Source organism: Hippoglossus stenolepis, chromosome 5 (assembly GCF_022539355.2).
Source record: "Hippoglossus stenolepis isolate QCI-W04-F060 chromosome 5, HSTE1.2, whole genome shotgun sequence".
Lineage (NCBI taxonomy): Eukaryota > Metazoa > Chordata > Actinopteri > Pleuronectiformes > Pleuronectidae > Hippoglossus > Hippoglossus stenolepis.
Window position 1 is genome coordinate 1,168,360 of NC_061487.1, and position 27,507 is coordinate 1,195,866.

The 27,507-nt window shown below is 41.5% G+C and overlaps 1 protein-coding gene across 1 annotated transcript in view; it reads left to right on the forward strand.

Moving 5' to 3' along the window:
* The first annotated feature begins 22,586 nt into the window (after positions 1-22,586).
* LOC118110237 (NT-3 growth factor receptor) overlaps positions 22,587-27,507 on the forward strand; it is a 117,029-nt gene continuing 112,108 nt past the window's right edge. Inside the window, exon 1 of the mRNA XM_035157931.2 lies at positions 22,587-23,209. Within this exon, the coding sequence (XP_035013822.1) occupies positions 22,932-23,209 (278 nt within the window). The 5' untranslated portion in view covers positions 22,587-22,931. The remainder of the gene's footprint in view (positions 23,210-27,507) is intronic.

Below are 27,507 nucleotides of genomic sequence, written 5' to 3' on the forward strand. Positions count from 1 at the left end.
TTTCACCCGAGATCATCTACTTTTCAAAGCAGAATATAAATAAATAAATAAAAGAAATTAACAACCAGAAGGGGCCATTTTGTTGACCACTTAATGAAAGCCAATAGGTCAGTACAGTCTTAGAACTCAAACCACATGAGGACTTGAGCAGTTCAAAATCCATTGCTTTAACTACAGATGGGTGGACCTCCCATGCAACAGAGGGCTTCATCACAATCACAGCGCATTACATTACCTTTTAATAGGGAAAGTACAACAATTTCTTTCTCTGTGCATCTACAGATAAAGAAATTGCTGTACTTTCCCTGAGTGCAGTCATTGCTAACTGACAATGCTTCTGCATCTGGGGCTTTGAGAGTTTGAGGACAGGTTTGTGACTTTTTAAATATTTGGCAGTCCTAAGTACGTTGATATACTTAGGACTTATAAATTACAAATAACGGAACACTGTATTCTTTATTGCTTCTTTAAGGTTATTAAACTTTTCTGCTGATGACAGGCAATGTGTAGTCAGCTCCATCATCCTGTCATGGTAAAGACTGTCATGTTTATACCCCAGCACTCGTTAATCATCTTGATGAGCTGTCAGTTACACTGAGGACGCAACATAACTGACAGCATCCATATAGTAAAACCTCCCTGGTTAGAGCGTGCTAAATTTTCTTCCAGTCTATCATTTTGCTTATTATGTTTTTTGTGTATTCAGAAGTATAGAACATATCTGTCCTGTTTCCACAGCTTCCTGGATCTTCTCTTGTTCATGGTAACCCCTAAACAGCATAGCTTACAGAGAGCTATTTCTGACAGCTTGCATGCTTGTTCACAATCAATATCACACTCTCAAGTCTTTTCTCTCTGTCAGATTTTCTCTCCGAGCGCACACACACACACACACACACACACACACACACTAGGAATGAGCGAGTACACCATTATCTGTTTCGGTATCTGTATCTGTCGAACTCACTAAATTATCCGTGTCTGTATCCGTACTCAGAAGGGGCGGGACTTAAACTGAAAGTTGGTTTTAGAAGCCTGACATGGATATGGGTTGATCAGAAGTTGCTATATTTATTGTTTATTAGGAAACTATTTACAGAACAGCCTTAGAATTGAGCTTCTGATCAATGTTTTTATCACAAGAGTAAGACGTTTTTTATAAACTTCAGTGAACAAACCTCATTCAATCAATGAACACAACACATGCAGTATTAAGAAAAATGCAGGTTTTCATAAACATACTCAATTTTTAAAAAATTTAATCTAAACAGTGTGGTGATTTGATGATCACCTGTCATAGTTTTTTGGGGGGGGATGCTGTATTTTTTATTTCTACACAAAGTAAAACACAATGGTAATTATGTGGTGTGGGTGTGTATGTCATTGAGTGAGAGAGAGGACCACTCGCTCCGTGTGCGTCTGGCCGGGCTGGGTGCACACTGACTTGGCCAGTAGATGCTGAAAATATATGATCACATATAACGATGTTACACGTTAGAGTGGCTGTGACAACGACAAAATTGTGTTGTGTGGTGCTGCTGGCGCAGCAGCAGGGAACTTTTTCATTCATCACGAGTACATATATTGACACATTTTACTTGGATGGTACTCATGCTCGTAAAAGGTAATTATCCGTACAGGATACTCGTTTAATTGGCTCAACCCTAACACACACATTTCATTTAGCTGACGCTTTTGTCCAAAACGACTTACAATAAGTGCATTTAACCATGATGGTACAAACCCAGAACAACAAGAATAAGAATTTCCTTTATCTTTCCTTTGAACAGAGCAGTTGCTGAAGTTGCTCTTGAGTTTGTCCACTGTTTTGTGAAAGGCGAAAACAACAATTCAACAAGATATTAACCTCTGAATAAACACTCTACTAGAAACACTATATGGCCGTGTACATACATTTTTAAGTTATCTTTGGAGAGAAATTTCAGACTAAAGATAGGTTAAATGTTAAAATTGTACCTAGCTGAGAAAAAGCCAAAGTTTGGGTCACTGGTCAAGGTTAGAGAGGTTAGGATTATGTTTCCAGGTAAGAGTAAGTGTCCAGGAAATAATTGAAAGTCTATGTATTGTCCCAAAAGTGACATGTTACAACATTGTGTCTGTTTGAGGAAGACAGAGACAGAGAGCATGCCAGGCAAGTGAGAGAGAGAAATGGGGGGAGTGGCTGGGTCATCCATCTATCATGAAACCACAGCCTGGTTACATGCAGTACATTAACTGGCCATTAGGAATCAATGGTTCATCCATAATGCATAATGGTCATAGGTACATTAAGAAGTCATGACATTAATATCTGATTGATGTCATCTGAATGGGTAGGACTAAACCCTCTTAGCTAAAAAGCACAGTAGAACAAAAATAGCAGCAGCAGCAGTGCTTTACAGTAAGAACAAAATGAAAACTAACTGATAACAGTTGACTACAATATGACATTATACATTTGCATCTTCACAATGAAATATACTGCACATCGAATGATTATTAATTTGAATACTTCAAAGAACAATTGTGTGTTTACAATTTAATTCTTAGTGTCACAGTTTTGCTAAGATGTGGAAAATTGAAGTTCATCAAAAGTTCAGATGTGTGATTGGGAATTTAAACCTGGTAAATGAAGACATGATAGTCACTGCGATGGAGAGTAACAGTCCTAACAAGACATCAACATATCCTTTCTTACACATCCTGATCAGACAGATCATGCCTCCTAAACATGCTATGACATCCACTTGTGAGGGTGATTCACTGATGACAATAAATATACTGTGGAACAAAAGAGAGAGCAAAGGCAATACTAGGTAGTAGTAGGGAATCTTTTAATGCTTACAGGGTCAGAGATCCATCGATTGTATCATTCAGCAATTTAGTCCATGGCAGGCTCAGTCCCTCCAAACATCCTGTCTTTTTGTCATAGAGGTCAGATCCCCTTGTTGTTCTCCTCATCGATTCCATCGCAAAACATTCTTCACTAGTTTCACATATGTTGTTGATCCCTGTCAAACTACATGAAGTCAACTGCCTCTTTTGACAATTCACCAGAGAACTCTCCTTCAGTTTTTTCTACACGCCGAGTGACTGTGTAATGAGAATGGACTGATATTTTCAGACTTAGCTTCAACTTCAACGTTCAACTTTATTTGCCCCCAAGGGCAGCAAGAAGTCCAACAGATAGATAATAAAATGAAAATACAGTACAATAAGGGAAGTGGGAGGAGCTCTGGACACAGTAGGCCAGAGAAACCAAGAACTGTTACATCCAGCCCTGCGTACTAGTTAAGTTGGCCTGATGTTTATCGTTTATTCTTCTGTTCTGGGTTGTGATTGGTTACTCATCTCTCCTCTCGTTTCAGACTCCTCACTCCCTGCCTTGTGTGTGTGCTCCACCTTGTTGATTGTCTGCTCCTCCCCGATTGTTTGCACCTGTTCCTCATCACCTAGTGTATTTAGTCTGTGTGTTCCTGTGTCGTGTTGCCAGTTCGTCTTTGTTTCCCCGTGTTTCAAGCGTCCCAGCGATTTCCATGTTAATTAAGTCTCTAGTGCTTCCGACCCCGGTCTGTGTAATCGACTCCGCTTTTGCTTCCTCCCTGTCGGTACCTCTGCCTGGTCAACTTTTGTCTACCCGTGTACCGAACCTGGACTGGATCTTTACCGAACCCTGCTACCGCCTGACCCTCTTCGAAATTGTGTGTTTGTTATTGGACTGCCTCACCTGTGTATCGAACCTGGACTGGATCTCCTTCGACTTCTGCTGCTGCCCGACACGTATTGGAATATTGTGTTTGTTACTGGACTGCCACTCCGTGTACCGTAACCATACAGTAAAAGTTATTCTTGATCATCTCTGTCTCCGAGTCGAGCATTTGAGTCCTACACCTCTCAGTACGCTACAAGAACAGGTATTGTTAAGCATCATTAACATCTTAAGTTTCAGGACAATTTGCGGCAGAGTATAACCATATAAATAATACCTTGTAAATAGCATAAATACATGAGAATGAGAAAAATAACTAAATCATATATAGCCGCCAGCAACAATGAGCGGGTTTGGGCCTTAATTCGCTCAATAGGAGGAAGCGGTTCAATAGTAAGCGAGCGGCTCAATGGGCCTCATTCACTAACAGTAACAAATCTGTGCTTAAACTGTGCGTACGTTTGACGCACGAATCTGGGATTCATCAATATGTTTGTACCTAACTTTGTTCGTACTCTGGGAACAAATGCAGAACTTCCTCGGAGCATGCGTACGCACAAATGATGAAGGCCAGACTGTCCTGGAAAATGTAAACACACCCTTTTGACTAAATGCATAGTATATTAAAACTCCATTTATTTAAATAAAAATAGTAGATAGACAACAATTATTTAATTTACTACTGCATTGACCAAATGTATTTAAAAAACTATGAAATTTATGCCCTTTCATCCACATCATCTCTATAAAAACCTGCTGAATTCATATTTATGTTTCTGGTTAAACGGGGCGTTGCTTCTTCTGCAACAATGAAGTTAAAACACTGCGCTAAGTCATAATCTGCGGGAGGAACTCTTCGGTCTGCAGGTGTGTGTGTGTGTGTGTGTGTGTGTTCGTCTCTGTCCCTAATATAGTTATTTATCAATGATGTTAGATCATGTCTCCGGATCGTTCCGCTCACTTTAACCCTGATGTCCTGACTGTGCGCGTCACGTCTCGTGTTGTGTAGCAGGTTTAAACGTGTGTCTCATAAACTCTAGAGCAGGGGTCTTCAACTAAAATTGCTGGAGGTCCAGAAATCAACCCTCCTCCCCTTCTGGGGTCCGAATAATTACGTACAAATACGGGCTCATGCTTTTTACCAGAAAAACTCAGTTTAATTAACATTTTTATAGCAGAATGATTTTGTATCGTTACAAGATCAACTTTGTAACACAAACTGGCAAAAATACAATGACTTTGGTGGACAAACATGAAACAAAGTGCAATAAACATTTTGTCTTGGAATTTGCATAGGCCTACATTTATTTTATCCATAAAGATGTATCCTCCTCTGGTGTGTGCTTTAAGTGCTGTGATACCTAAGATGTCCTCACAGAAATGTTTCCCTCTACCTCTCTTTGACTCAATCAATCAATCAAATTTTATTTGTATAGCCCATATTCACAAATCACAATTTGTCTCATAGGGCTTTAACAAGGTGTGACATCCTCTGCCCTTAACCCTCAACAAGAGTAAGGAAAAACTACTAAAAACCCTTTTAACAGGGTAAAAAGAAGGTAGAAACCTCAGAGAGAGCCACATGTGAGGGATCCCTCTCCCAGGACGGACAGAAGTGCAATAGATGTCAAGTGTAATGGAGAACATCAAGATAAAGGTTTTAGCAGCATTGATAAGGGTAAACATTTTGAAGTATAACTGAAGGTCAGTGAATTGGTGGATTAATGTCATTAATGGTCAAGTGTCTGAGGAGAAATACTATGTATCGAGCAGTCCTGCTGCAATCATAGTCTATGGTCAGCAGCCAGCAAGATCATGATCCACCATCAAGATCGGATGCCACTATAGTCCACAGTCATTGTCCACTGCCGCCATCAGGATCCATCATCAGCTGCCACCTCGATCGTGGTCCACCACCATTATCAGATGCCAACACGATAAAGGATCTGCCTTTATTATCACGATCAGCCAGCATGATACAGAATCCGCTATACTGGATCCACCATTATCTGATGCCAACACGATGCAGAATCCGTCATACTGGATCCACCATTACGACCTCTGAATCGTGATCCACAGATCATAATCCACGATGTGGCCACAGCCGCGCCCTGGATCTGCGGACGATAAGGCAAAGGGACTCCGGGGAAGAAGTCAAGTCAGTAACATGTATTGATGGGATATGAATTACTTTGATGTGATAACGATTGAGAAGAGGAAGGAGAAGCTGGAAAGAGAAGCTCCGTGTGTCATGTGTCCCCGGACATTCTAGACCTATAGCAGCCTAACTAAGAGCAGGTCTAAGACAAGCCTGGACCAGCTCTAACTATAAGCTTTATCAAAAAGGAAGGTTTTAAGCCTACTCTTAAACGTACAGATGGTGTCTGCCTCCCGAACTGAAAGTGGGAGATGATTCCACAGGAGAGGAGCTTGATAGCTGAAAGCTCTGGCTCCTACTCTACTTTTAGAGACTTTAGGGACGACAAGTAAGCCTGAATTCTGGGAGCGCAGTGCTCTAGTGGGTTGATAAGGTACTATCAGCTCTTTAAGATATAATGGTGCCATATTGTTAAGGGCCTTGAAGGTGAGGAGGAGAATTTTAAATTCTATTCTAGATTTAACCTGAAGCCAGTGTAGTGAAGCTAACACAGGAGAAATGTGGTCTCTTTTCCTGGTTCTTGTCAGGACACGTGCTGCAGCATTTTGGACAAGCTGCAGAGTCTTTAACGACTTACTGCTGGAGCCTGATAATAAGGAATTACAATAATCCAGTCTGGATGTAACAAAGGCGTGGATTAGTTTTTCTGCATCCTTTTGAGAAAGGACATGTCTGATTTTGGAGATATTACGCAAGTGAAAAAAGGCGGTCCTAGAAATTTGTTTTAAATGTGAATTAAAGGATAAATCAGGATCGAAGATCACTCCCAAGTTCCTGTTTCATTGTAAGCAAGGGCAATGTTGTCCAGCGCAGCTATATCATTAGATAATGAATCTCTAAGGTGTTTAGGGCCAAGTATTAGAACCTCTGTCTTATCTGAGTTTAATAAGAGAAAATTGCGGGTCATCCAGGTTTTTATGTCCTTAAGACATGCTTGGAGTTTAGTTATTTGATTACTTTGTTCAGGTTTTATTGACAAGTATAACTGGGTGTCATCCGCATAGCAGTGGAAATTTACCGAGTGTGTCCTGATAATGTTTCAGAGTGGAAGCATATATAATGAGAATAAAATTGGGCCGAGCACAGAGCCTTGTGGAACACCATGGTTAACTTTGGTGCGCACAGATGACTCATCATTAATTTGCACGAATTGGGAGCGATCAGAAAAATAGGATTTAAACCAGTTTAGGGCGGTTCCTTTAATGCTAATTAACTGTTGTAGTCTCTGTAATAAAATGTTATGGTCAATTGTGTCAAATGCTGCACTAAGGTCTAACAGAACGAGGACAGACACAAACCCCTGATCGGAAGCTATTAGAAGGTCATTAGTGACTTTTGCCAAGGCTGTCTCTGTACTGTGATTGGCTCTAAACCCTGACTGAAAGTCTTCATATATATTATTTTCCTGGAGAAACTCACACAGCTGATTGGCTACAACTTTTTCAAGGATTTTAGACAGGAAGGGGAGGTTGGATATCGGTCTGTAGTTGGCTAAAACCTCTGGGTCTAGGGTGGGTTTAACTGAACTGCACTGATGTCCCTGCTTGTGACTGTGACTATACCGCTTATAGTATTTTTTATTCTGCTTATAGTTTTATTTAATTTTTAAATTAAATTTTTGTTTCCTATTTTTATATTTTATATATTTATAATTGCACAAACACACCACAGCAAATTCCTTGTATGTGTAAATCTGCTTGGCAATAAAACCTGATTATGATTGTGATTCTGCAGGGTAAAATCTGACATATACCAAAAGCTGGGCATTGTCACTAATATCAGTCGGTTCATCTGCTAAAGCTATGCAAGGTGCACTTTTAATAGCAGCAATGAGCTGTGACTGAACATCCTGTCCTAATATTTCCGTGTGTCTTGTGGTTGAAAGGAGGATTTGTCTTTCTTGCAATTTTTTCGGACACAGCATTAACGATGCTCCCACCTGTAAAGGGCTTTTTATGTTGCATTCTCAGCGAACACTTGTATGTCCGCTGTTGTGCGGAGAGGGAATGAGAGAAGACCTGCTTACATCGCTCATACTGGGCTTTGAGCTCATTTATTTTCCGCTTCCTTACCTCGGACTTCTGCGGGTAAGAGTCTTCAAAGTGTCTGTGTTTAGTTTCGTAATGGCGTTTTAAATTGACACTTTTGACAACCGCAACAGACTCTGAGCATATGAGACACACCTGTCTCGTTGAGCTCACTGCAGGAAGAGTAAAAGCATACTTTTCTGTCCACTCTGCTTGGAAGACTCGGGTTTCAACGTCAACTTTCCTGATTTCGCTTACATGAGTGTCTCTATCTGCGTGCTTCCCTTCACCTAGCAACCTACACAGTGTATGATAGCAACACATAGGACCCAGACGGCCCCCCTGGGCTGGCATCATTATGCCGGATTAAATGTCTCTTAAATGTCAAACAAGGCAGCCGATGTTTTTATTTTTTATTTATTTTTTGAGTGAAGAAGAGTCGGGGTCCGGATGGAAACCTCCGCCAGTTGGTGACCCCTGGTCTAGTGTTATAAGAGTAGCGTGGCTCCTTTAAGAAAGTGCTTCCATGTGTTTAAGAGAGTGAGTGGTGAAGCAAGAGAGAGAGAGAGTGTCATCCGTTATTTCATCAATGACCAAGCGCACGTCTCCGCGTTGCATGCGTTTTGCGCACTGCGGCAAGGATAAACACTTCACTTCCTGCGTCCATCACGCGATGTCGATCCTTGCCTGCTAATTGCTCATTACGGTCCACGCTATCAATTGCACATCACACTGTGAACATTTTATGTAAATCGAGTGATAGTTGTAAAACAAAGCTTACTTCCTGTTGCCAGTAGGTGGCGCCATCACTATTATTACCTACAGACTAATATATCTGTTCAAGTAGGGGCTCTGATGTAGCGTGAGCAATTTTGTGTAAATTGGACAATGTTACAACAACTTAATTATCACACTGATCAGTAGGTGGCGCTATGACCCTGAACTAATATTAATATATGGAGCTGTTCAGGTCAGGATTGTGATCATAGGTCAGTAGTTCGGAGCCGGTTGGATATTGCAGAGTAGATTTACAAAGTACTTCCTGTTTCATGGCGAATCAGTAGGTGGCGCTATGACACTGAGGAAATATTGACACATAGAGCTGTTCAGGCTTGGACTCTGATCATGAGACAGAAGTTTGGCAGTGATAGGACAATGCACAGTGGAGTTATGACAACATCGTCTCCTTTGGCGAAGGATGATCCTTCGCCGCACCTCAATGTTTACACAGTTTGAGGAAATGTCACAATTCTGACCATTGGACAGACCATGGTCTGTCCAATGACTTGACTGAGCTCTTTTGAGCTGTATATTGTAATGCAGCCAGGAGCAGTTCATCAAAGTATAAAACATGTCACTTCCTTTAGCCAGCAGGTGGCGCTGTGATTTTAAGTCATGATTTCTGTGTAGATGTCATCAGGCTGGGACTCTTGTCTTACATGTCTAGTTTGGACTCGATTGGACCAAATATGTCTGAGATACAGAACCTCGTGTTTTGATGGCGTGTAATCAAACTTTGACGCCACGCCACGGTCACACCGTGTGACGAAAGATCGATCTTTGGGTTAGTTTTTATCTCCGTCTTGTTGTGATGACACTCATCTCAATTTGAAGTTGATCAGATGAAAGCCCTGGGACAAGTTCGTCAAAGTAAAAATGTGGAATATGGCCAAAATGGCCACTAAATGCAAAATGGCGGGCTTCCTGTTGCGTTTTTCATAATGCTCCTTGAGACTTTTTTGTATGACTGGTCACGATACACCTGGCCAACATTTTTTGTGAAGATCGGTCAAAGGGAAACCTAGGGGCTGCGTTCCAGGTGGCGCTGTTGAGCCATTTTGCCACGCCCATTTCAAATTACTCCAGAATACGTAAATGTTCACCACTTTCAAATTTTCAGCAAAGTTTCATAACCTTTTGAGCATGTTAAAGTCCTCAAAAAGCCAATTCATTTGGGTTAGAATAATAATGAATTCTCATATTGCTAGTATCTTTGTCTCTTTCTGCCCATTCCGTTGTCACTCTACTTGAAATGTTACACACCGTCTCGTTCTCCATTTACAAAGCAGAAGTTTTGTAGAGTAGAATCCATTGTTTCACCTACATGTGCTGATCTATCCAAGGAGCGAGGGCCCTTTAATACTCCTCGCACCTTTAACTTTACATTGAAGTTCTTAAACCATCATCAGAAATACAACTTTTCATCACTGTGTTGGGATAGAGTCGTGATTGCCATTTTGTCTGTGATTCAAAGTTTGACAATGGTCTGTTCATGTTTGTTTACACCCTCCATGTCTTTTCCTCGTGTTTTTTTTTTTTATGTGCCTTTTACCAAATAGAATTTTCCTTGTTGATAATTTGCAACAAGAATTTGATCAAGTGCCTTTCTGAAAAAGATCTAAAACGTATAAAATGTTATGTTTCCATGTAAATAAACAATGTATTTCATTGGCTCTTTTTGTGAATGTAAATCAACAAAATAACCAGTGTCTGCCTGTGGAGTTACAGGATTTAATCTGAATTTGTTTATTCTCGAAAGCTAATGTCCGATTTTTCCTCTTCACATTTGCAGTATGTTGTCCAACATCAGAGTTTAAAGGGGACATAGCATGCAAATTCCACTTTGTTAGTGCTTCTACAGGTTAATGTGGGTATCTGGCATGTCTACCAACCCAAAAACTCTGGGAAAAAAACACTCGCGCGTTTTGTTATGGTTCCTCTAAGTCAGAAAAGTCATGGTTGAGTGACTCGATTGAGCTTCCTGGGTTTTGTGTCGTAACAAGGTACTGGAAGTCTCCCTACATGGTCTTGGCCCACCCCCCACCGGCACAAAGACACAGAGCCCCCCCACTCGTTATGCCGGGTTACACCGGACGCGGAAGCGCCGCTTCGAGGCAGCGCAGCGCCGTTCTCAAGCGCGCAGCCGCCTGGCTGTTCACACACGGGACGTGCATTTCTCCGCGCCAGTCAGCCCCATAGACTGTATATATAAGGTCAGCCCGCGATTCTGCTTTCTCCGCTTGTTGTTGTACCCGTTGAATGTCGGGGTTCGGGGGTAAATGATGGTCTTCATAGCCCCCACCCTCTCTTTCTCTCTCTGTCTGTCTGCTTGTGTGCTTGTAGTGGATGGGCAGAGGGGACATTTAATTATGTGATTGGGAAAATTAAAACTCCAGGACAACAGAAGGGGAATACAAAGTATGGGATGCATATTTGATAATTTATATCATATAAAATATGTAATTTATATCGTTTAAAATCATGGGGGGAGAGGGGGGAGGGGGGAGCTGGCTCATTAGCATTTAAAGGAACAGGCACTCAAAACAGGGCTGTTTTATACAGGGTAAAAAGGGTGCTGTTTTAAATGATCCTTGTGGTATTTTGACCAAAGTGTGTTACAGACATTTCATTAAGACCCCAAGGAACCATATCAACTTGTGGTAAAATGGGCATGCTATGTCCCCTTTAAAGGTTAACACTGCATCAAATGATAACATGAAGTCAGCTTAGAATCATGTTGAAAACTAAAGAATGTTAAAAGTTAAATTTGTTCAGTTTGATATCTTTTATTTCAGACTGTCAATTGTTGTATGGTCTACGGTTGTAAAATAATCAGATCATTTAAGTCAGATCAGTTTCACTCGAGTCATTTTGTGTCATGAATGGATTCATATAGAGACAACTAACTAACATTATTACGCTAGGGTCAGGCACATCCTCACTGGTTGTAAAATAAGTATCTCCTAAGGTAGGTATACGTTGATACACAACCAGATAATGCCTTGCAGCAACACTAGAAACTAAGTGAACTGCTACCAATGCCTTGCCATCCAAAACATCGAATGCAGTTTAAAGGACAACATTTATCCGCGAGAGGGAACAGGGAAAGAGAGGGCCTCCTCCACTGGCCAGTAGTGGTCAGTTGGAGCAAGTCCGAGACTGGGAGATGCTGGTGGATGTGGGCCAGCGACTTACAGTCCCATCACATATTGTCACTACCACCCTAAGACCTGACCTGATAATCTGGTCTAATACCCTGTGCATCGTCTACTTTTTAGAATTGACAGTACCCTAGGTGGATAATGTTGATGAAGCAAATGAGAGGAAAAGGCTGTGGTATGCAGACCTTGCATTTGAGGCACAGCAATGTGGCTGGAAAGCAATAGCTTGCCCTGTGGAGGTTGGCTGCACCATTAGGTTGCACAAAGATCTGGAGATCCATCGACAAGCCCTGCGCCGGACCATAAAAGAAACATCACACACTGCAGAACGCTGCAGCCAATGGCTCTGGATCAGGAGGAAAGATCCCAACTGGGCCCCAATATGCTAGGGACATGCACCCAGGTCTGATCAACCTGTGGTGGGCCTGCCTTAAAAGAGGATGTCTTGTGATTAAAAGGCCTAAACACCTGATGACGCTAAGGTACACAACTGAAGATATGTCCCTAACATCCGCTGGTGGTCACTAACATCCGCTAACATCAACTGGCAATAGGCATTAATTGCTGCGGTCGAACGTACAAGGAATATTCTCCATCTTGTCCTATGTTCTAAAATGGTACAGAGTTTAGTTTAAAAAGGCTAAAGAGGTAATGATGTCTGATCTACTGAGCAGCCACATGGCTTTTATAGTACTGCCATAATACCCAGCATCCAGTCAGATTTACCTTTATCCTCAGCGTACCCTCAAGTTCGGCCTGTATCATTGATCAGAAGGTCAAAACACTTGATGACGCTGAGGTGCACAACTGAAGTTATGTCCCTAACATCCGCTGGTGGCCCCTAACACCTGCTAACATCTAATGTTTTTTTGTGGTAATTTGTGCAGAAGACCTTCAGACGTACAAGGGATATTCTACATCTTATCCTATATATTAAATCATATAAACTCTTGTTGCTTTTTACATAAGTGAGATATAAAAAACATGTTGCAGTTGTAATATTTCCATCTTCCTGCAGAAATTTAACTCCAAAATTGAATTAGTTGAGATCTCAAATTTCCTTCAAAATTAAGACAAACACAATCAAGTAACACTGTATCGATTTACGGTGATAGTCAGCAGCAACTGTGTCTTATTCTGAAAATATCTGACAGTTAGATGCTTACTATCGCTATTTGATCACCAGCCATAATGAGGTCACTCTACTCTGCCTTATACAGCTTGTTGGAGCTAAGTTCAGGTGAAGGTGCTGATGGCTGATGAATTAAAGGGGACATATCATGAAAATTCCACTTTGTTAGTGCTTCTACAGGTTAATGTGGGTATCTGGCATGTCTACCAACCCAAAAACTCTGGAAAAAAAACACTCGCGCATTTTGTTATGGTTCCTCTAAGTCAGAAACGTCATGCTTGAGTGACTCGAATGAGCTTCCTGTGTATTGTGTCGTCACAATACACTGGAAGTCTCCCTACATGGCCTTGGCCCACCCCCCACCTCATCCCCCCCGCCCCCCCACACTCGTTACACCGGGTTTACACCGGACGCAGAAGCGCCGCGCGCTGACCAAAGTATGTTACAGACATTTCATTAAGACCCCAAGGAACCATATCAACTTGTGGTAAAATGGGCATGCTATGTCCCCTTGAATTAAAGGAAGAAACTAAACTTGCACCTGTGAAACAGTGAATTTTCAGCTTGTAAAACAGCAAAACTTTAGTCTCAGTGGAATAAATCCTGAGAACAAATTATTCGATTTTGAATCTTTTAATAATTGTTTTAAATATGGGAGGGAACCGGAGCACCTGGAGAAAAGCCACAACAAGACTTAAGTCTGAGTGGAATAAATACTGAGAGCAAATAATTCCATTTTATACATTTTATTCATTTTTATAAATGTGGGGATAACAGGAGCACCTGGAGAAAACATATTTAAATTTGAAAGTGAAGCTATCGGAATAACATCATCCACCTTTTATCTCCGGAAGAAGGAAGAGAAGCCTGCTCTGAAAGAGGAGAAGACGCCAGGCTTTTTGCACAGGCGTCTTTTCAAAGAGGAGCTAATTGATATCTCAAGTTCTGGATCTCTTAAAAGAAAGGAAACCAATAGCATCTCTGGACAAGGCCACTTCTTACACAACTCCTTGAAAATGACCTCGTCAAGGATTGTGTTGGGTTTGAAAGTTGAGTCAATGTCTTTGACCTCGGCCCATATTCTCTCCAGCAGATGATGACTTGTGTCTGTTATGTCGACATCAGTCCGGGTCACCTTTGCCTTATTATAGCTTCGTGTGATGAGCTGGTCCAAGAGAACACTGACATACATTTTATATCTGTCTACTGCCAGCATCTTTGCAATCTTCTCCCTGGAGTTGCTGTCTGATGATGCTGAGTTCTCCTTTTCTTTGCTGACCTCTGATGATGTTGTCTGCTTCGATCTTTTCTCCTCAATGCTGCTGACCACTGCTGGTGTTGACTTCTTCGGTCTTTCATTCCCTCCGCTGCTGACCTCTGATGATGATGACTGCTTCGATCTTTTCTCCTCAATGCTGCTGAACTCTGATGATGTTGACTGCTTCGTTCCTTTCTCCTCAATTCTGTTGAACACTGCTGGTGTTGACTTCTTCGGTCTTTCATTCCTCCGCTGCTGACCTCTGATGATGTTGACTGCTTCGATCTTTTCTCCTCAATGCTGCTGACCACTGCTGGTGTTGACTTCTTCGGTCTTTCATTCCCTCCGCTGCTGACCTCTGATGATGATGACTGCTTCGATCTTTTCTCCTCAATGCTGCTGAACACTGCTGGTGTTGACTGCTTCGGTCTTTCATTCCCTCCGCTGCTGACCTCTGATGATGACGTCTGCTTCGATGTTTTCTCCTCAATGCTGCTGACCTCTGATGATGATGACTGCTTGTTTGTTTCCAGTGAGTCGATGGCCATAAAAGCCTCTGACACCCTTTTTGTGTGGCAGTTAACTTGGTTGTTCAGCCACCAGCTTATCAAGGACAGAAAACAAAACACCCTGGTCTGAATGTCTGCATATATGCCCCTGTGTGCCTTAGGAACAGCCACCTTTTTCACTGGACCTGAACTAATGTCTGGATTCCTTCCAGGTGCGATGTGCGCATAGATGAGCTCTGAAAGCTGTTTTGTGAATACAAGAACCTTTTCAGATGGAGGCTTTTTCAGTGTTTGGAATGCAGAACTTTCATTTCCACCTCCCGGCTTCTCCTTCTCCAGAAGCACAGCGTCAATACTAGCCATCAATGACTGTATCGTCAGCCTCCTATTGACTTTGGTCTCCTCCTTGAATTTTTCGTGACCCTGTCAGTATTTGAGGCGTCCCTGCTGTGGCAAAAGTCTTTATGAAAAGACTATTGATCGTCCTCATTCCTTTACTGATTGAGAGGTTTGGCTGTGGAGATTCCTTTCCATTTTGCTTTCCTTATTGATTGACTCAATAATTTCATCTAAAGCCATATCAATCTCTGGAGAAAACGATGAATTGAGAAAGAGGCTGTCATTGAACTCATTAAAGAAGTCTGTGATGTCAGTCAAACTATTGTTGATTGTTTCCTGGACAAGCATCTTCCCACTGTCCATACTGCTTGTTGTTGAACCTCCCTCTGAGGAACTACCTGACTTGGAGCTGACTCCTGAAGAGTGGGAGCTTGAAGAGGTCCTACACATCCGAATGGGATCATCTGAAGCATCCTGTTCCTCTGAGGAAATGGCCCGACTTCGCCTGCGCGATTGACACTCGAGCAAGAGTTCGATTTTGCATCTGCCTTTAACGTCTCGCAGGCATAACAGATCATCTTCTGGACTTTAGCGGGGTTAATGAGGCGGGTTGGTATAGGCTTCTCAGAGCTCACACAGGTGGAGCTTGCAGACAAGGTGGAGTTGACAGTCTCACCTCCTCTACAACCAAGTCTGTGAGCTTATCCAAACTCTTAGACTTTGTTGTGCCTGGTGAAAGACTGTCGTTGAGAGTGTCGCCCAGAATGGACCGAACTTCTTCCTCAGACAAGGGTGCATTGGGACATCGCTTTGCAATGGCATCTGAAACGGTCGTCATTAACTTCAGCAGAAGATCTGCCAACATAAATGTTGTAGCTTCATCCGGTTTGCATGACTTCAACAGCTCCCACTGCTCTGCAGTGATCTTCGTAAAAAAGGACTCGAAGTACGGGCGGACAGTCTCTACCTCTATATCCATTTGTTTCACTCTCCGAGTGATCTCCATTGCGACTGTTGTTTGTTTCAATGTGTGTTACGAACTGTTATTTTCGCTGTTCAAGATGTGTTTTCCAAATTCTCATGAAAAATCTCTTATCTTCTTTGTTCTTCCAATTCGCTGGTTAGTGCAGACTGATTCTTCACTTCTTATTTTTCTGAGATAAAGAGCCTCTTTAAAGAATAGAAAGGGAATTGAAGTAAAGGAGTTTAAAGGAATTGAAGCAAAGGAGGTTTAAGAAATTCAAACAAAGGGGGTTAAAGGACTATGATGTGACTAATAGATCAAAGGAAACCATAAACTGTTTTGCCTGCTGCCGTCTGGCCGATTGTACCGCAGCATCCGGGCCCGCACCACCAGGCTCAGAGACAGTTTCATCCCCCAGGCCATAAGACTTTTAAACTCCTCCAATCTGCAATAACTCCACTAAACCAGCACCTTAGCATATTTGCACTATTGCACATAATTGCACTATTGTTTTTTTTCTTTAGGTGTATATATATATATTTAGATATATATATTTTATTTTCTATTTTAAATTTTTGATATTCTATTTTATATTATTTTATTCAATATTTTTGTGCTTGTAATATTCGGAGCATTGCTATAAGAGAGCCTGTGACCCAAGCATTTCATTGCCAGCGACTGCTTAATGTAATTGTTGTGCATTTGACAATAAACTCTTGAATCTTGAATCTTGAATCCATTTGGATCGACCTTGTATTGCAGTACCTCTAGGAACGGTGCACCAACTCATTAGATGGCGGTAATCAGTCCAAAATACTCTGTAAAAAAACTTCTTTGTGTCATGGTATTGTCATAGATTAAACAGTTATCTTCTGGGATCACATGATCAAAGTCCCTTTCCCAACATATTTTAAGGCCCTCCAACTTTGGAAATGTATATAAATATAATCATAGAATTTTGATGTTCCCTTATTTTTGTGCTCCATCTTAGGTGAGAGATCTTCAATTCCAGTTGTACCTTGAAAATGTGTTTATTTTAAATACAGCAATGCCTAATTTAATAACCAATGCCTAGGTACACTGAGTCAAACTAATAAAGTCCCATACAAAATGCCATATATTATATAAATATTGTACATTTCATGAAGGTAGGACATGTTTTAGGGCTGTTGGTGTTGGATTGTATTAGTTTTAGCTTGGTGTACCTAAAAAACTGCTTCACTTAGTTCCTTATGCAATACGTTACCCTTCATGTCCATTGTATAATACTTTGTGCATTGTCAGGGATTTGTTCTGCAGTTGAAAAACAAATGACTTAAGATAAACTGTGAATAAAATTCACGTATTTTTCATTTGGAGAAGTGATGAATGTCACTGTCTGATCTGTGTCAGCACCAAAGTAAGGATCTGCGATTTTGTTTTATGGTTTGTATTAAGCATATATTTAACAAAGCACTTTGTCAACTCCAAATACCAATGACTTCTGAGTCCTGTTTTCTATTGCTTTTTTCAAAATGTCAGTTTTTACTATGTATGACTGATCTGTGGAGAAAGGCATTTTCTTCTTCGTCATTCCTGTGTATGCTGAGTGAATATTATAGAAGTGACACTAAATCTGATTCTGATTGTGTTGCAAGTTGATTTAGCGCAGCATCGCACAAGCCAAGAAGTTAAAACCTGAACAATACGAGCTCTTCACAGAAATATCAGTAGTGGCATATGTACCAACCAGTAACTAACTAAAAGCTGAAGAGCAGGTTCACACTGAACACATGGGGAACATTATGCTGCCTGTACATTCTACACACTAAACCTTTAAAGGGGACATAGCATGAAAATTCCACTTTGTTAGTGCTTCTACAGGTTAATGTGGGTATCTGGCATGTCTACCAACCCAAAAACTCTGGGAAAAAAACACTCACGCGTTTTGTTATGGTTCCTCTAAGTCAGAAACGTCATGCTTGAGCGACTCGATTGAGCTTCCTGGGTTTTGTGTCGTAACAAGGTACTGGAAGTCTCCCTACATGGCCTTGCCCCCGTCCCCCACACTCTTACGCCGGGTTTACACGCAGCGCCGTTCCCAAGACGCGCGCGGGCTGTTCACACGGGACGAGCATTTCTCCGCTGGTCAGCCCGCGATTCACTCACATGTGGCATTTGTCTGGATCGTTGGGACTGGGAGGCTGCAGCAGTTGCTCGGGCGCGACCGCTCGCTCTCCCATGCGTGAGCTGGAATTTGTGTCAACGCCACACAGCCAGCAGTGTGGAAGACTTCCGCAGTGTTCAGCACTACTGTAACACTGGCACAAACACACAGAGCCCCCCCACTCGTTACGCCGGGTTTACACCGGACGCGGAAGCGCCGCGCCGTTCTCCAGCACGCAGCCGCCTGGCTGTTCACACGGGACGTGCATTTCTCCGCTGGTCAGCCCCATAGACTGTATATATAAGGTCAGCCCGCGATTCTGCTTTCTCCGCTTGTTGTTGTACCCGTTGAATGTCGGGGTTCGGGGGTAAATGATGGTCTTCATAGCCCCCCCCCCACCCCTCTCTTTCTCTCTCTGTCTGTCTGCTTGTGTGCTTGTAGTGGATGGGCAGAGGGGGACATTTAATTATGTGATTGGGAAAATTAAAACTCCAGGACAACAGAAGGGGAATACAAAGTATGGGATGCATATTTGATAATTTATATCATATAAAATATGTAATTTATATCGTTTAAAATCATGGGGGGAGAGGGGAGCTGGCTCATTAGCATTTAAAGGAACAGGCACTCAAAACAGGTCACTCTGTGGAGGGCTGTTTTATACAGGGTAAAAAGCGTACCATACAGTGATGGATGAGGTGAGGTGAGGATTGACTCAATTATGGCAGTGTAGAAGTTCACCATCATCGGCTTCAGCAGGTTGCCGATTTTTTTTAAATTTCGATGTTCAGCTCCCACTTCAGGTCCTGGGTAAAGAATGTGCCCAGGAAGCAGAATGACTCCACGGTGTCCACTGGAGAGTCACACAGGGTGATGGGGGTGGGCCGGATTTGTCTCTTCCTGAAGTCCACAATCATCTCCACTGTTTTGAGAGCACTGAACTCCAAGTTGTTGTCACTGCACCAGATAACCAGGTGGTCAATCTCCCACCTGTAAGCAGACTCGTCCCCGCCAAAGATGAGTCCAATGAGGGTGGTGTCATCCGCGAACTTCAGGAGTTTGATGGACTGTTGACTGGAGGTGCAGCTGTTCATATACAGGGAGAAGGGCAGAGGAGAAAGAATGCAGCCTTGTGGGGATCCGGTACTGGTGAAGTCTGTGATCCACCTGCAGATGGAGACGGGCATGCTCAGCTGTGAGCGCTTGTCCTTGAGCGCTGCAGGGATTATGGTGTTGAATGCAGAGCTGAAGTCCACAGACAGGATCCTAGCGTAGGTTCCTGGGGAGTCCAGGTGCTGGAGAATGAAGTGGAGAGCCATGTTTACAGCATCGTCTACAGATCTGTTGGCTCTCTAGGCGAACTGTAGAGGGTCTAGCAGGGGGTTGGTGATGTCCTTGAGGTGGGACAGGACAAGGCGTTTAATAGACTACCAGAGAAGTCAGGGCGACGGGTCTGTAGTCAATAAGTCCTGTGGTCCTTGGTTTTTTGGGGATGGGGATGATGGTGGAGGATTTTAATTTCTCCAGTGAGGTTTTAAAAATGTCTTCCAACACTGGAGACAGCTGATGCTTCAGGCAGGATGGGGAGACAGATTTAGGTCCAGCTGCTTTACGGGGGTTCTGTCTCTTGAAGAGCTTGTTGACGTCCCTCTCCAGTATAGAAAGTGGTGACACTTTGGTAGAGGGGGAAGGGGGCACTGTGGTGGGTAGGTGTGGAGAGTCACAGACCCCTGCTGAGCTGGTGTTGGTGATGCTCTTGGATGAGAGCTGGTTGTCGTGGAGGATGGTGTCTGGTCTGACCATTGTCTTTCAAAACTACAGTAGAACTCATTCAGCTGGTTGGCCAGGCGCAGGTCGTTAATAGAGTGGGGGGCTGAAGGTTTGTAGTTGGTAATCTGTCTGAGCCCTTTCCAGACAGAAGTGTCATTGGCTGAGAACTGGTGTTGGAGTTTCTCTGAGTAGTGTCGTTTAGCATCTCTCAACCGCTCTGCTAAACTTGTAATTGAACTCTTTAAACCGGTCCCTTTCCCCACTCCTAAAAGCTGTCTCCTTCACCAACCTCAACTGTCTGAATTTGGCTGTGAACCAGGGTTTGTCGTTGTTGTAACTCACCCTGGTAAGTGATGGTATACAGCAGTCCTTACAGAAACTGATGTAAGAAGTCACAGCCTCTGTGTACTCATCCAGACAGTTGGTAGCAGTCCTGAAAACATCCCAGTCAGTGTAGTCCAAACACGCTTGAATGTCCTCCACAGCCTCCCTGGTCCACTTCTTACATGTCCTCACAACAGGTTTTGAGAGCTTTAATTTCTGCCTGTATGTGGGAATCAGTTGGACCATGACTGGTCAGAGTGTCCCAGTGAAGCGCGGGGGACAGCGTGGTAGGCTCCACTGACTGTCATGTAGCAGTGATCCAAAGTGTTCTCCTCTCTGGTCAGACAATAAACTTTCTGTATTTGGGGAGTTCGTGGCTGAGACTTCCTTTGTTATAATCGCCGAGGACAATAACCAAGGAGTCGGGGTAGGTCCACTCCACACACAGTATCTGATCGGCTATCAGTCATTATCAGCAGCAATCATTCCATTTAAATGGCAACATTGGAAAAAGCCCCATCCAGAGTGCAGAAATCCAGTAAGTTGTAGGCTTGACCCTATGCTGGATGAAGGCATCATATGAGTAGGTTGAGGGTTACATAGATATGCAATGTCTGAGGAGACCAAACACCCTTGTACTTTACCCAAAGATGCTCACATTTCAGTTGTCACACTGAGGCACATTCATGAATGCTCTGTCCACAGTGGACAAAATCACATGCTTTCAGATCAGAAGTACTGGGTTATAAAAGGAAAGTCAGTAGTGTGGAGAGTGATATCTAAGTGTGTTATTTGTCAGTGTATCAAAGGTAGGACAGGTGAGCAGAAGACAGCAGATACATAGGAAAAAATCCAACCTGATCTCCCTCCTTTAACTAAACTGGAATTGGACTATTTTGGAAGAAGTCTAATTAAAAGGTAAGGAGTCCTGTTCATCTGTACATCCTTCAGAGCAGTTCACTTGGAGGTGTCCTTCACAGACTATACTTGAACTTGACTTGGGGCTCTTTGAATTGTTCAGGCTGCAGGCAGAGCAAAACACAAATGTTTTACAGATTTCTGTACCGTTAAGCTACCTCCTAAGTGCAATCTATGTACTGCAAACAGTACTTTCTGCATCCCCTGAGCAGGTCAGATTCCCACTGTGACCCCCTTCTTTTTTCCAACAGAGGATGTGAAGCGATACGATATGATGTAAAATCAACAATTACACATTACATTTAAAATCACAACATAGCACATAATCCCAATTGCACCTAACAAAAAAATTGCATATGCATTACAAACAACACATTGAGCACACACAGTGATAAAAACACCATGAGACTATTGCAAAAAAAACCTAAAGCAGCATTGTTTAAAAGTTTGACCGAGGAAGAGACAAATTAGTTTTTAAAACGAGAGAGCAAGTAAGAGGACCAAACATCTACCCTTCTTAATAAGAAACAGACTGAGAAGTCAGACTGATGCGCTGCTATGGGGATTGGTCTTAGAAGTAATAGGGTTTAAAAAACAGTATAACAACCCTATTGTTTTAGGTTTAGGAATATATGTTTTTTTCCGTTTGTTGAGTCTCCAAAAGATCTTCAAATAAAAAAGACTATTAAAATATTATTTATTTACGACAACATAGACCTTAATTTCCTATATTTGTTCATGGTTTCTGTTAGTAATAAAAATCTACAGTCAGCAAATTGCTTGTGCAGTGACTGTTCAGTTAAAGTCAAGTTGAAAAGACACTTTTTCACACATACATGGTGAAGATGCAACTAATAACGTGCTGACATCAGCATACAACGTACAAAAAGTAATAAACTAATATGTGTATGTATGTCTGTGAGAGAGAGTGCTGTTATTAGGTTTATATTATATATATGTATTGACTCCTGATTATTATTACATTTCATTGTGAGTGAGTGATGGTCACCATTATCAACCGCTTACATTTGATGTTATGTTTACAGAGTGTTCTACTGCCCCCAAGTGGCTATGACTCCTTTAAGAAATACCCAATTTATTTGGTAACAGATACCTGATTCTGGAACAAAGTGTGAAACAAGGAAAGTTTATAAAACAGAAATGTAGCTACAGCATCATGTTCCACATCATGACAGTAAGCTCAGTGTTTGTGTGTGCATTTGTATGTGTGGGTGTGTTTGTTCGTCATCTCTCTGTGGGGTTACTCCTCTTACGCGACGTGCATTTGAGCACCCCATATCTGCGCACGTAATTGTGTCACTTTCCACTTTGCCCAGTGGGTGGAGGCTCGACTCTTTCCCATCTTTCTATGTCTCCTCGCCATACTCAAAGCCTGGAAGCATACCAGCGAGCGAGCAAGAGAGAGAGAGAGAGAGATGTTTCCCTGCCTTTATTTCTTCCCTGCGTTGTATCTTAACCGAGCAGAACCGTGACTGCAGGACATCATCACGATATCTGATACACACACACGTATAGCCTATGGATGCTACGGACATGAAAGAAGATAACGTTTGTAAAATTTTAACGTTTAACGTTTTAACGCACTAAGGGATATAAGGTGTGGAGACCGATCACCTCACGCAGAGCGGAACGGACTCAGGAGAGGATTTGAGCCTTTTTTTTCTCCATTTGCGCTGCAAAGTTATAAGAAATCTGGGAACTTGAATCGTGACAGAATGGAGGAATCTGGTGCGTTATTTTGTGCATTCGGCGCACGTTGCGCTACCAGGATATGGTGCTGCTGGAAGGGTTTCTTTCTTCTCAGTGTCTTCTTTCACATGTACCTGAGCTCCTTGCTGGACTGTCCGCCCACCTGTACCTGCTCGCCCACAGAAATCTACTGCAATAAGTCTGACATCAGTAAAGTCTTCCCGCTGTTGTCATTCCAAGTCACCGGCAGCGCCGGGAACAGTACCGGGGGCATCGAGGATCTTTTCCAGAACATTACCTCAATGTAAGTGCTGCTGCTACCAGAGCTCGTTTTCAGACACGTCCTGTCATTGTGAGTGGTGCGTATTACAGCTGATTATTGAAATACATTAATAATTATAGTTTTGGAGTGAGAAAACCCATTGCAGTATATCTGCAGGCTACATACATATCTGGTATAAAAGAAACGGTTTCTGAGTTGGACAAAAGTGAGATTATCATGTCTTTTAAATGTGACTATTCCTTGTTAGAAACTCATGTCAAATTTAAATCATCACAATGCACAAAAAAAATATTGTCTGAGATGGCCACCAAATCCTAATTTAGTACCCTAAAAAGATAACCATGGAAGCATAAATTACCCCAGAAGAGCTTGTTTGGTTTTCCTTAAATTACAAACTAAGAAACATTTGATCATTATGCTTGTACTGCCAGTGAAAGATTTTGAATTCCTGGCTTGGTAAATTATTAAGAAAATTATTTGCAGGGTAAAGCACCTTTAGTTTACCTGAAGGAGGCTTACCCCTTTCCTCATAATTGTTGGTCAAAAGTTGATCTTAACCAAAACTACCTGGAATGCTCCAGTTGTACATCATGTGATTTAGTCTCCATATGAAACAGTGGCTACAGGAAAAGCCTAAGAGATGTTTTGGCCTTCCGCTATTTGAACAGGAAAGGATAAGATGATTAGTCATCCACTTCTCGAATCAAATACAGCAGGAAAAAGATTTCCTGATTTTGTACCTTTAAATATTATTTCTCCTCGCAGTCACCTTCTGTAGTACCTTCCTGAATACCCTCTTTTTTATCCTCTGATGACAGAGAACAGCAAAGCCTGAGAGCCACATATCTCCTAAAAAAGCTATTTCATTCAATGTACGGTATGTAGCCATGAAGTCCAGATTTCAGTTTTCTTGCAATAAAACAACATTTATTATTATTATTTATTTCCATAAAGGGCTGTTATTCTCTGTATCTTAAAACACTTTAGACAGCCAATTCTCTTTGCTTGCCCATTTCTCCTTTGACCCAGACAGCTGATTTTCATTTTTTAAATGCTCCTTCATTTGGATGAGAATGGCAGAAAATACACCAAATCTACGATAGGTCATTGAGTTTAATGGGAATTTTGGGTTAGTTCTATGACCAAACCAATGGTATTAAGGATTTGTATTAAGGTTGATCAAGCTCATAACACATGACTGTGTGTTGCCTTGTGTACAATATTTCTCAAGCATCCCTGTGTCACCCACTCAGCATTCACAATCAGATGTTGTGTCATAGCTGAATTCTTTAAGTAACACAAAGTATTGCAATTACATTTAAAACAATTGTGGTTGATACACAGCCAAGGGTGAGAGTAGATTAGAGTTCTTGCTGGTACTACCCCAATTTTCAGTGCTTCACATTCTCTTCCTTCATCCAACTTAATACACACATTAAACCACCTGTATGGTGAGTAATTACAAATACCTCCTCACATCATATATAGCAAATTATTTATTTAAATGTTCACATTAAAATAAAAGGTAACTAGTATTTGTTTTATGGCAAAATATAGATGATATACACTTGATATTGTGTGCCATGCCACTTAATATTCTTAAGTAGGCCTACGGGATGTGAGCAATCAATCAAACACACCCTTCAAAGTTTAGGAAGTACATTTGCGCATGTTACATGTTATCATGCCAGAGTTACAGAACAACTCATTGAAGTCACGTAGCTTGTTTGCTGTCCGTGTCGTTCGAATGAAACATCCTGACTCATTTTGTCCGTTTACTTTGGAGGTTTTTGCAATAAACAACTGCCTGCCAAAAACCCACGGCTTTCGATAGCAGCCAGTCAGCTGCAGCAGAAGTTGATGTTAGCCAGCAGCCAGTAACTACTGTAACTGTTGTGAAAAGGCAGAGGAGTTCCTTTCAGATTTAAAACCCACAGCAAATGCATGTTTTGGGCACACATTGCAATGTGTTGTAATGGTACTGTCTTGAATAATAGTTCCTCAGCAAAGTACCTTTGGCCTGAGCAAACAAGTGAAATCTAGGACTTTGTCAATATTACATTCAGAAATATGCTGTATTGTACAGTTCTGGCTCAGGTATTATTTTTACATGAATTTCCTTTGATCGCCTTGTAGCTGTGTGCATGAGGGATTTTCGTTTTGCCAAGCACTCGTAGTCCATCAGATCCTGGAGCATGCTGCCACTTACCACACACACACACACACACACACACACACACACACACACAGCCTCTACTCAAAGCTTTTAATCTACCTTTGCAATGTGCATCTCACCAGTTAGTGTGAGTACTTAATTGAAAAGCAGTTCTTCAAATGATCTTTCTCTGTCTGTGTGAAACCAATCTTGTTGCTGGTAACAGTGAAATAAACAGAAAGCTTCCACACAGTAATTCATAAAAGAGGGGACACCCAAGATTAGTAGAGTGCAGGAAAATGCTGAGATCCTAAGCTACAACATCATAACGAAAAAGTTCATGTGGTAGATTCAACTTTTTGAGCCAGTTTACAACAAATAATGTGCACTTCACATAAATGCTTACTTATTGCCACAAGATACAAAAGCCTTTTTTAAAGAAATTTCCATTTCCTTTTTTCATGAATGGAAATTAGTGATCAAACAATTAATTAAACAGTTGATAATTTGAAAACAAGTCTGTGATAATACAGTCATCTTAAGTCATCTGAAAAAATGACATTGATGACGTGATATTTGCTGGTTTAAGTTTCTCTGCTGTGTGTGATTTTTTATATGTGTGTTTCTGACTGTTGGTAGTTGTCATGCTGGGTTCTTGGACATTGTAACAGGCATGTTTCACATCTTATTCTGATATAATGTTGACCAAACATTTTTTTAATCAAAAATAATCAACTAATGAATAATAATGAAAATATTTGTTGACTGCGTGTTCACTGTGTCTATTTATGGTGTATACTGTATATACTATATCACAAATCTGAACGTCTTTGAAACAAGAAAATACTACACAATTATTTGTCAGAATCAGAGTTCATAAATATATTAAAATGAAATCACCATGACAATTTGAATGGATATTTGACAGCAAACAGTGAAGGAAGAGAAGAAGTTCACAGTGATTAAACAGGAGTCAAGTCTTCGTTGTCAAGTGATTTATAGAAAATAATCGAAAAACGCGCAAAAAACCGTGTGTGTTGCTTGAAAAGTTTGGTAAGCGATGAACCATTTCCCTGTGACATACAATAGTCCTTTTTATGAGTGTGCATTGAAATCATTGTGGGCATTTGCACTCAGGTAATCAGTATGGAGTCTTGCTCCCTGCTGTGTCATGTTCACTGTGAAGTTGTTTGGTTGGTAAAAGTACAGCAGTTGTTTTTCTCGCTGGAAGGATTTCTAGCTTGATCATGAGCACTTCTATGTCCTCAGTGTCCCTGCTTTTGATACCATCTCTGGTCTTTCAGCTCGCACCAGCCAAAATATTTTGCATTAGAATTCCACTGCACAGCAATGAATTGAATTATGAAGGCAAGGAAGCAAGTGCTATTAGTGCAACATTGAAGAAGATCAGTTATATTATAAATAAGTCTTTACAACAGGAGTGGTAAGAAAAAGGAGTAAAAAGATAACTTTGAGAGGCTTTGTGTGTGATTGCACTGATTATTTTATGAGAACAAAACCTCACTTGATCATTGATCAGTCTTGCTGTGAACATTTTCAGGGAGAAAAGAAGCAGCAGTAATTCCTGACCTCTTTTTCCACCTACTACTGTGTGTAGGAGAGAGCAACAGAGAGCTGCTTCCACTTGTTTTTCATGCTAGTCACAGAGAATTTACTGAAACGAACAGGAAAGAGATAAGATAATGAAGCATTGTATTAATCTAATTTCTGGTAGTGGAATAGTGCATATAAGGGATTAATGGACAGCAAGAGGAAGCTTCCCATTAGCTCAGCTCCCTGTAGAACTTTATAATACATATGAGGAAAATGTCCAACAGTCTCATCATTGCCTTCTGTCATTCCACAGAAATTCTGAAATAAATCTAATATTATTAAATGTAATCACATTGTCCTGTATCAAGCAAAAAAACATTTGTTGTTTGGGTATAAGCCAATTTTTATATACTAGAATTATTAATACAAATGTAAAATAATTGGCACTTAAAGACCTTAATGGACCGGAAAACTTGACAAAATCCCAAAGATAAGCAAGTTGTGCATATTTTATTCAATGAAAGCGTTTAAAGCAGCACAATGTAATTAAAGCTGCAAGCAGCGATGGTCGGGACCTTGCAGTTCGTGCGCTTAGGGGTGTGCTGTGGGT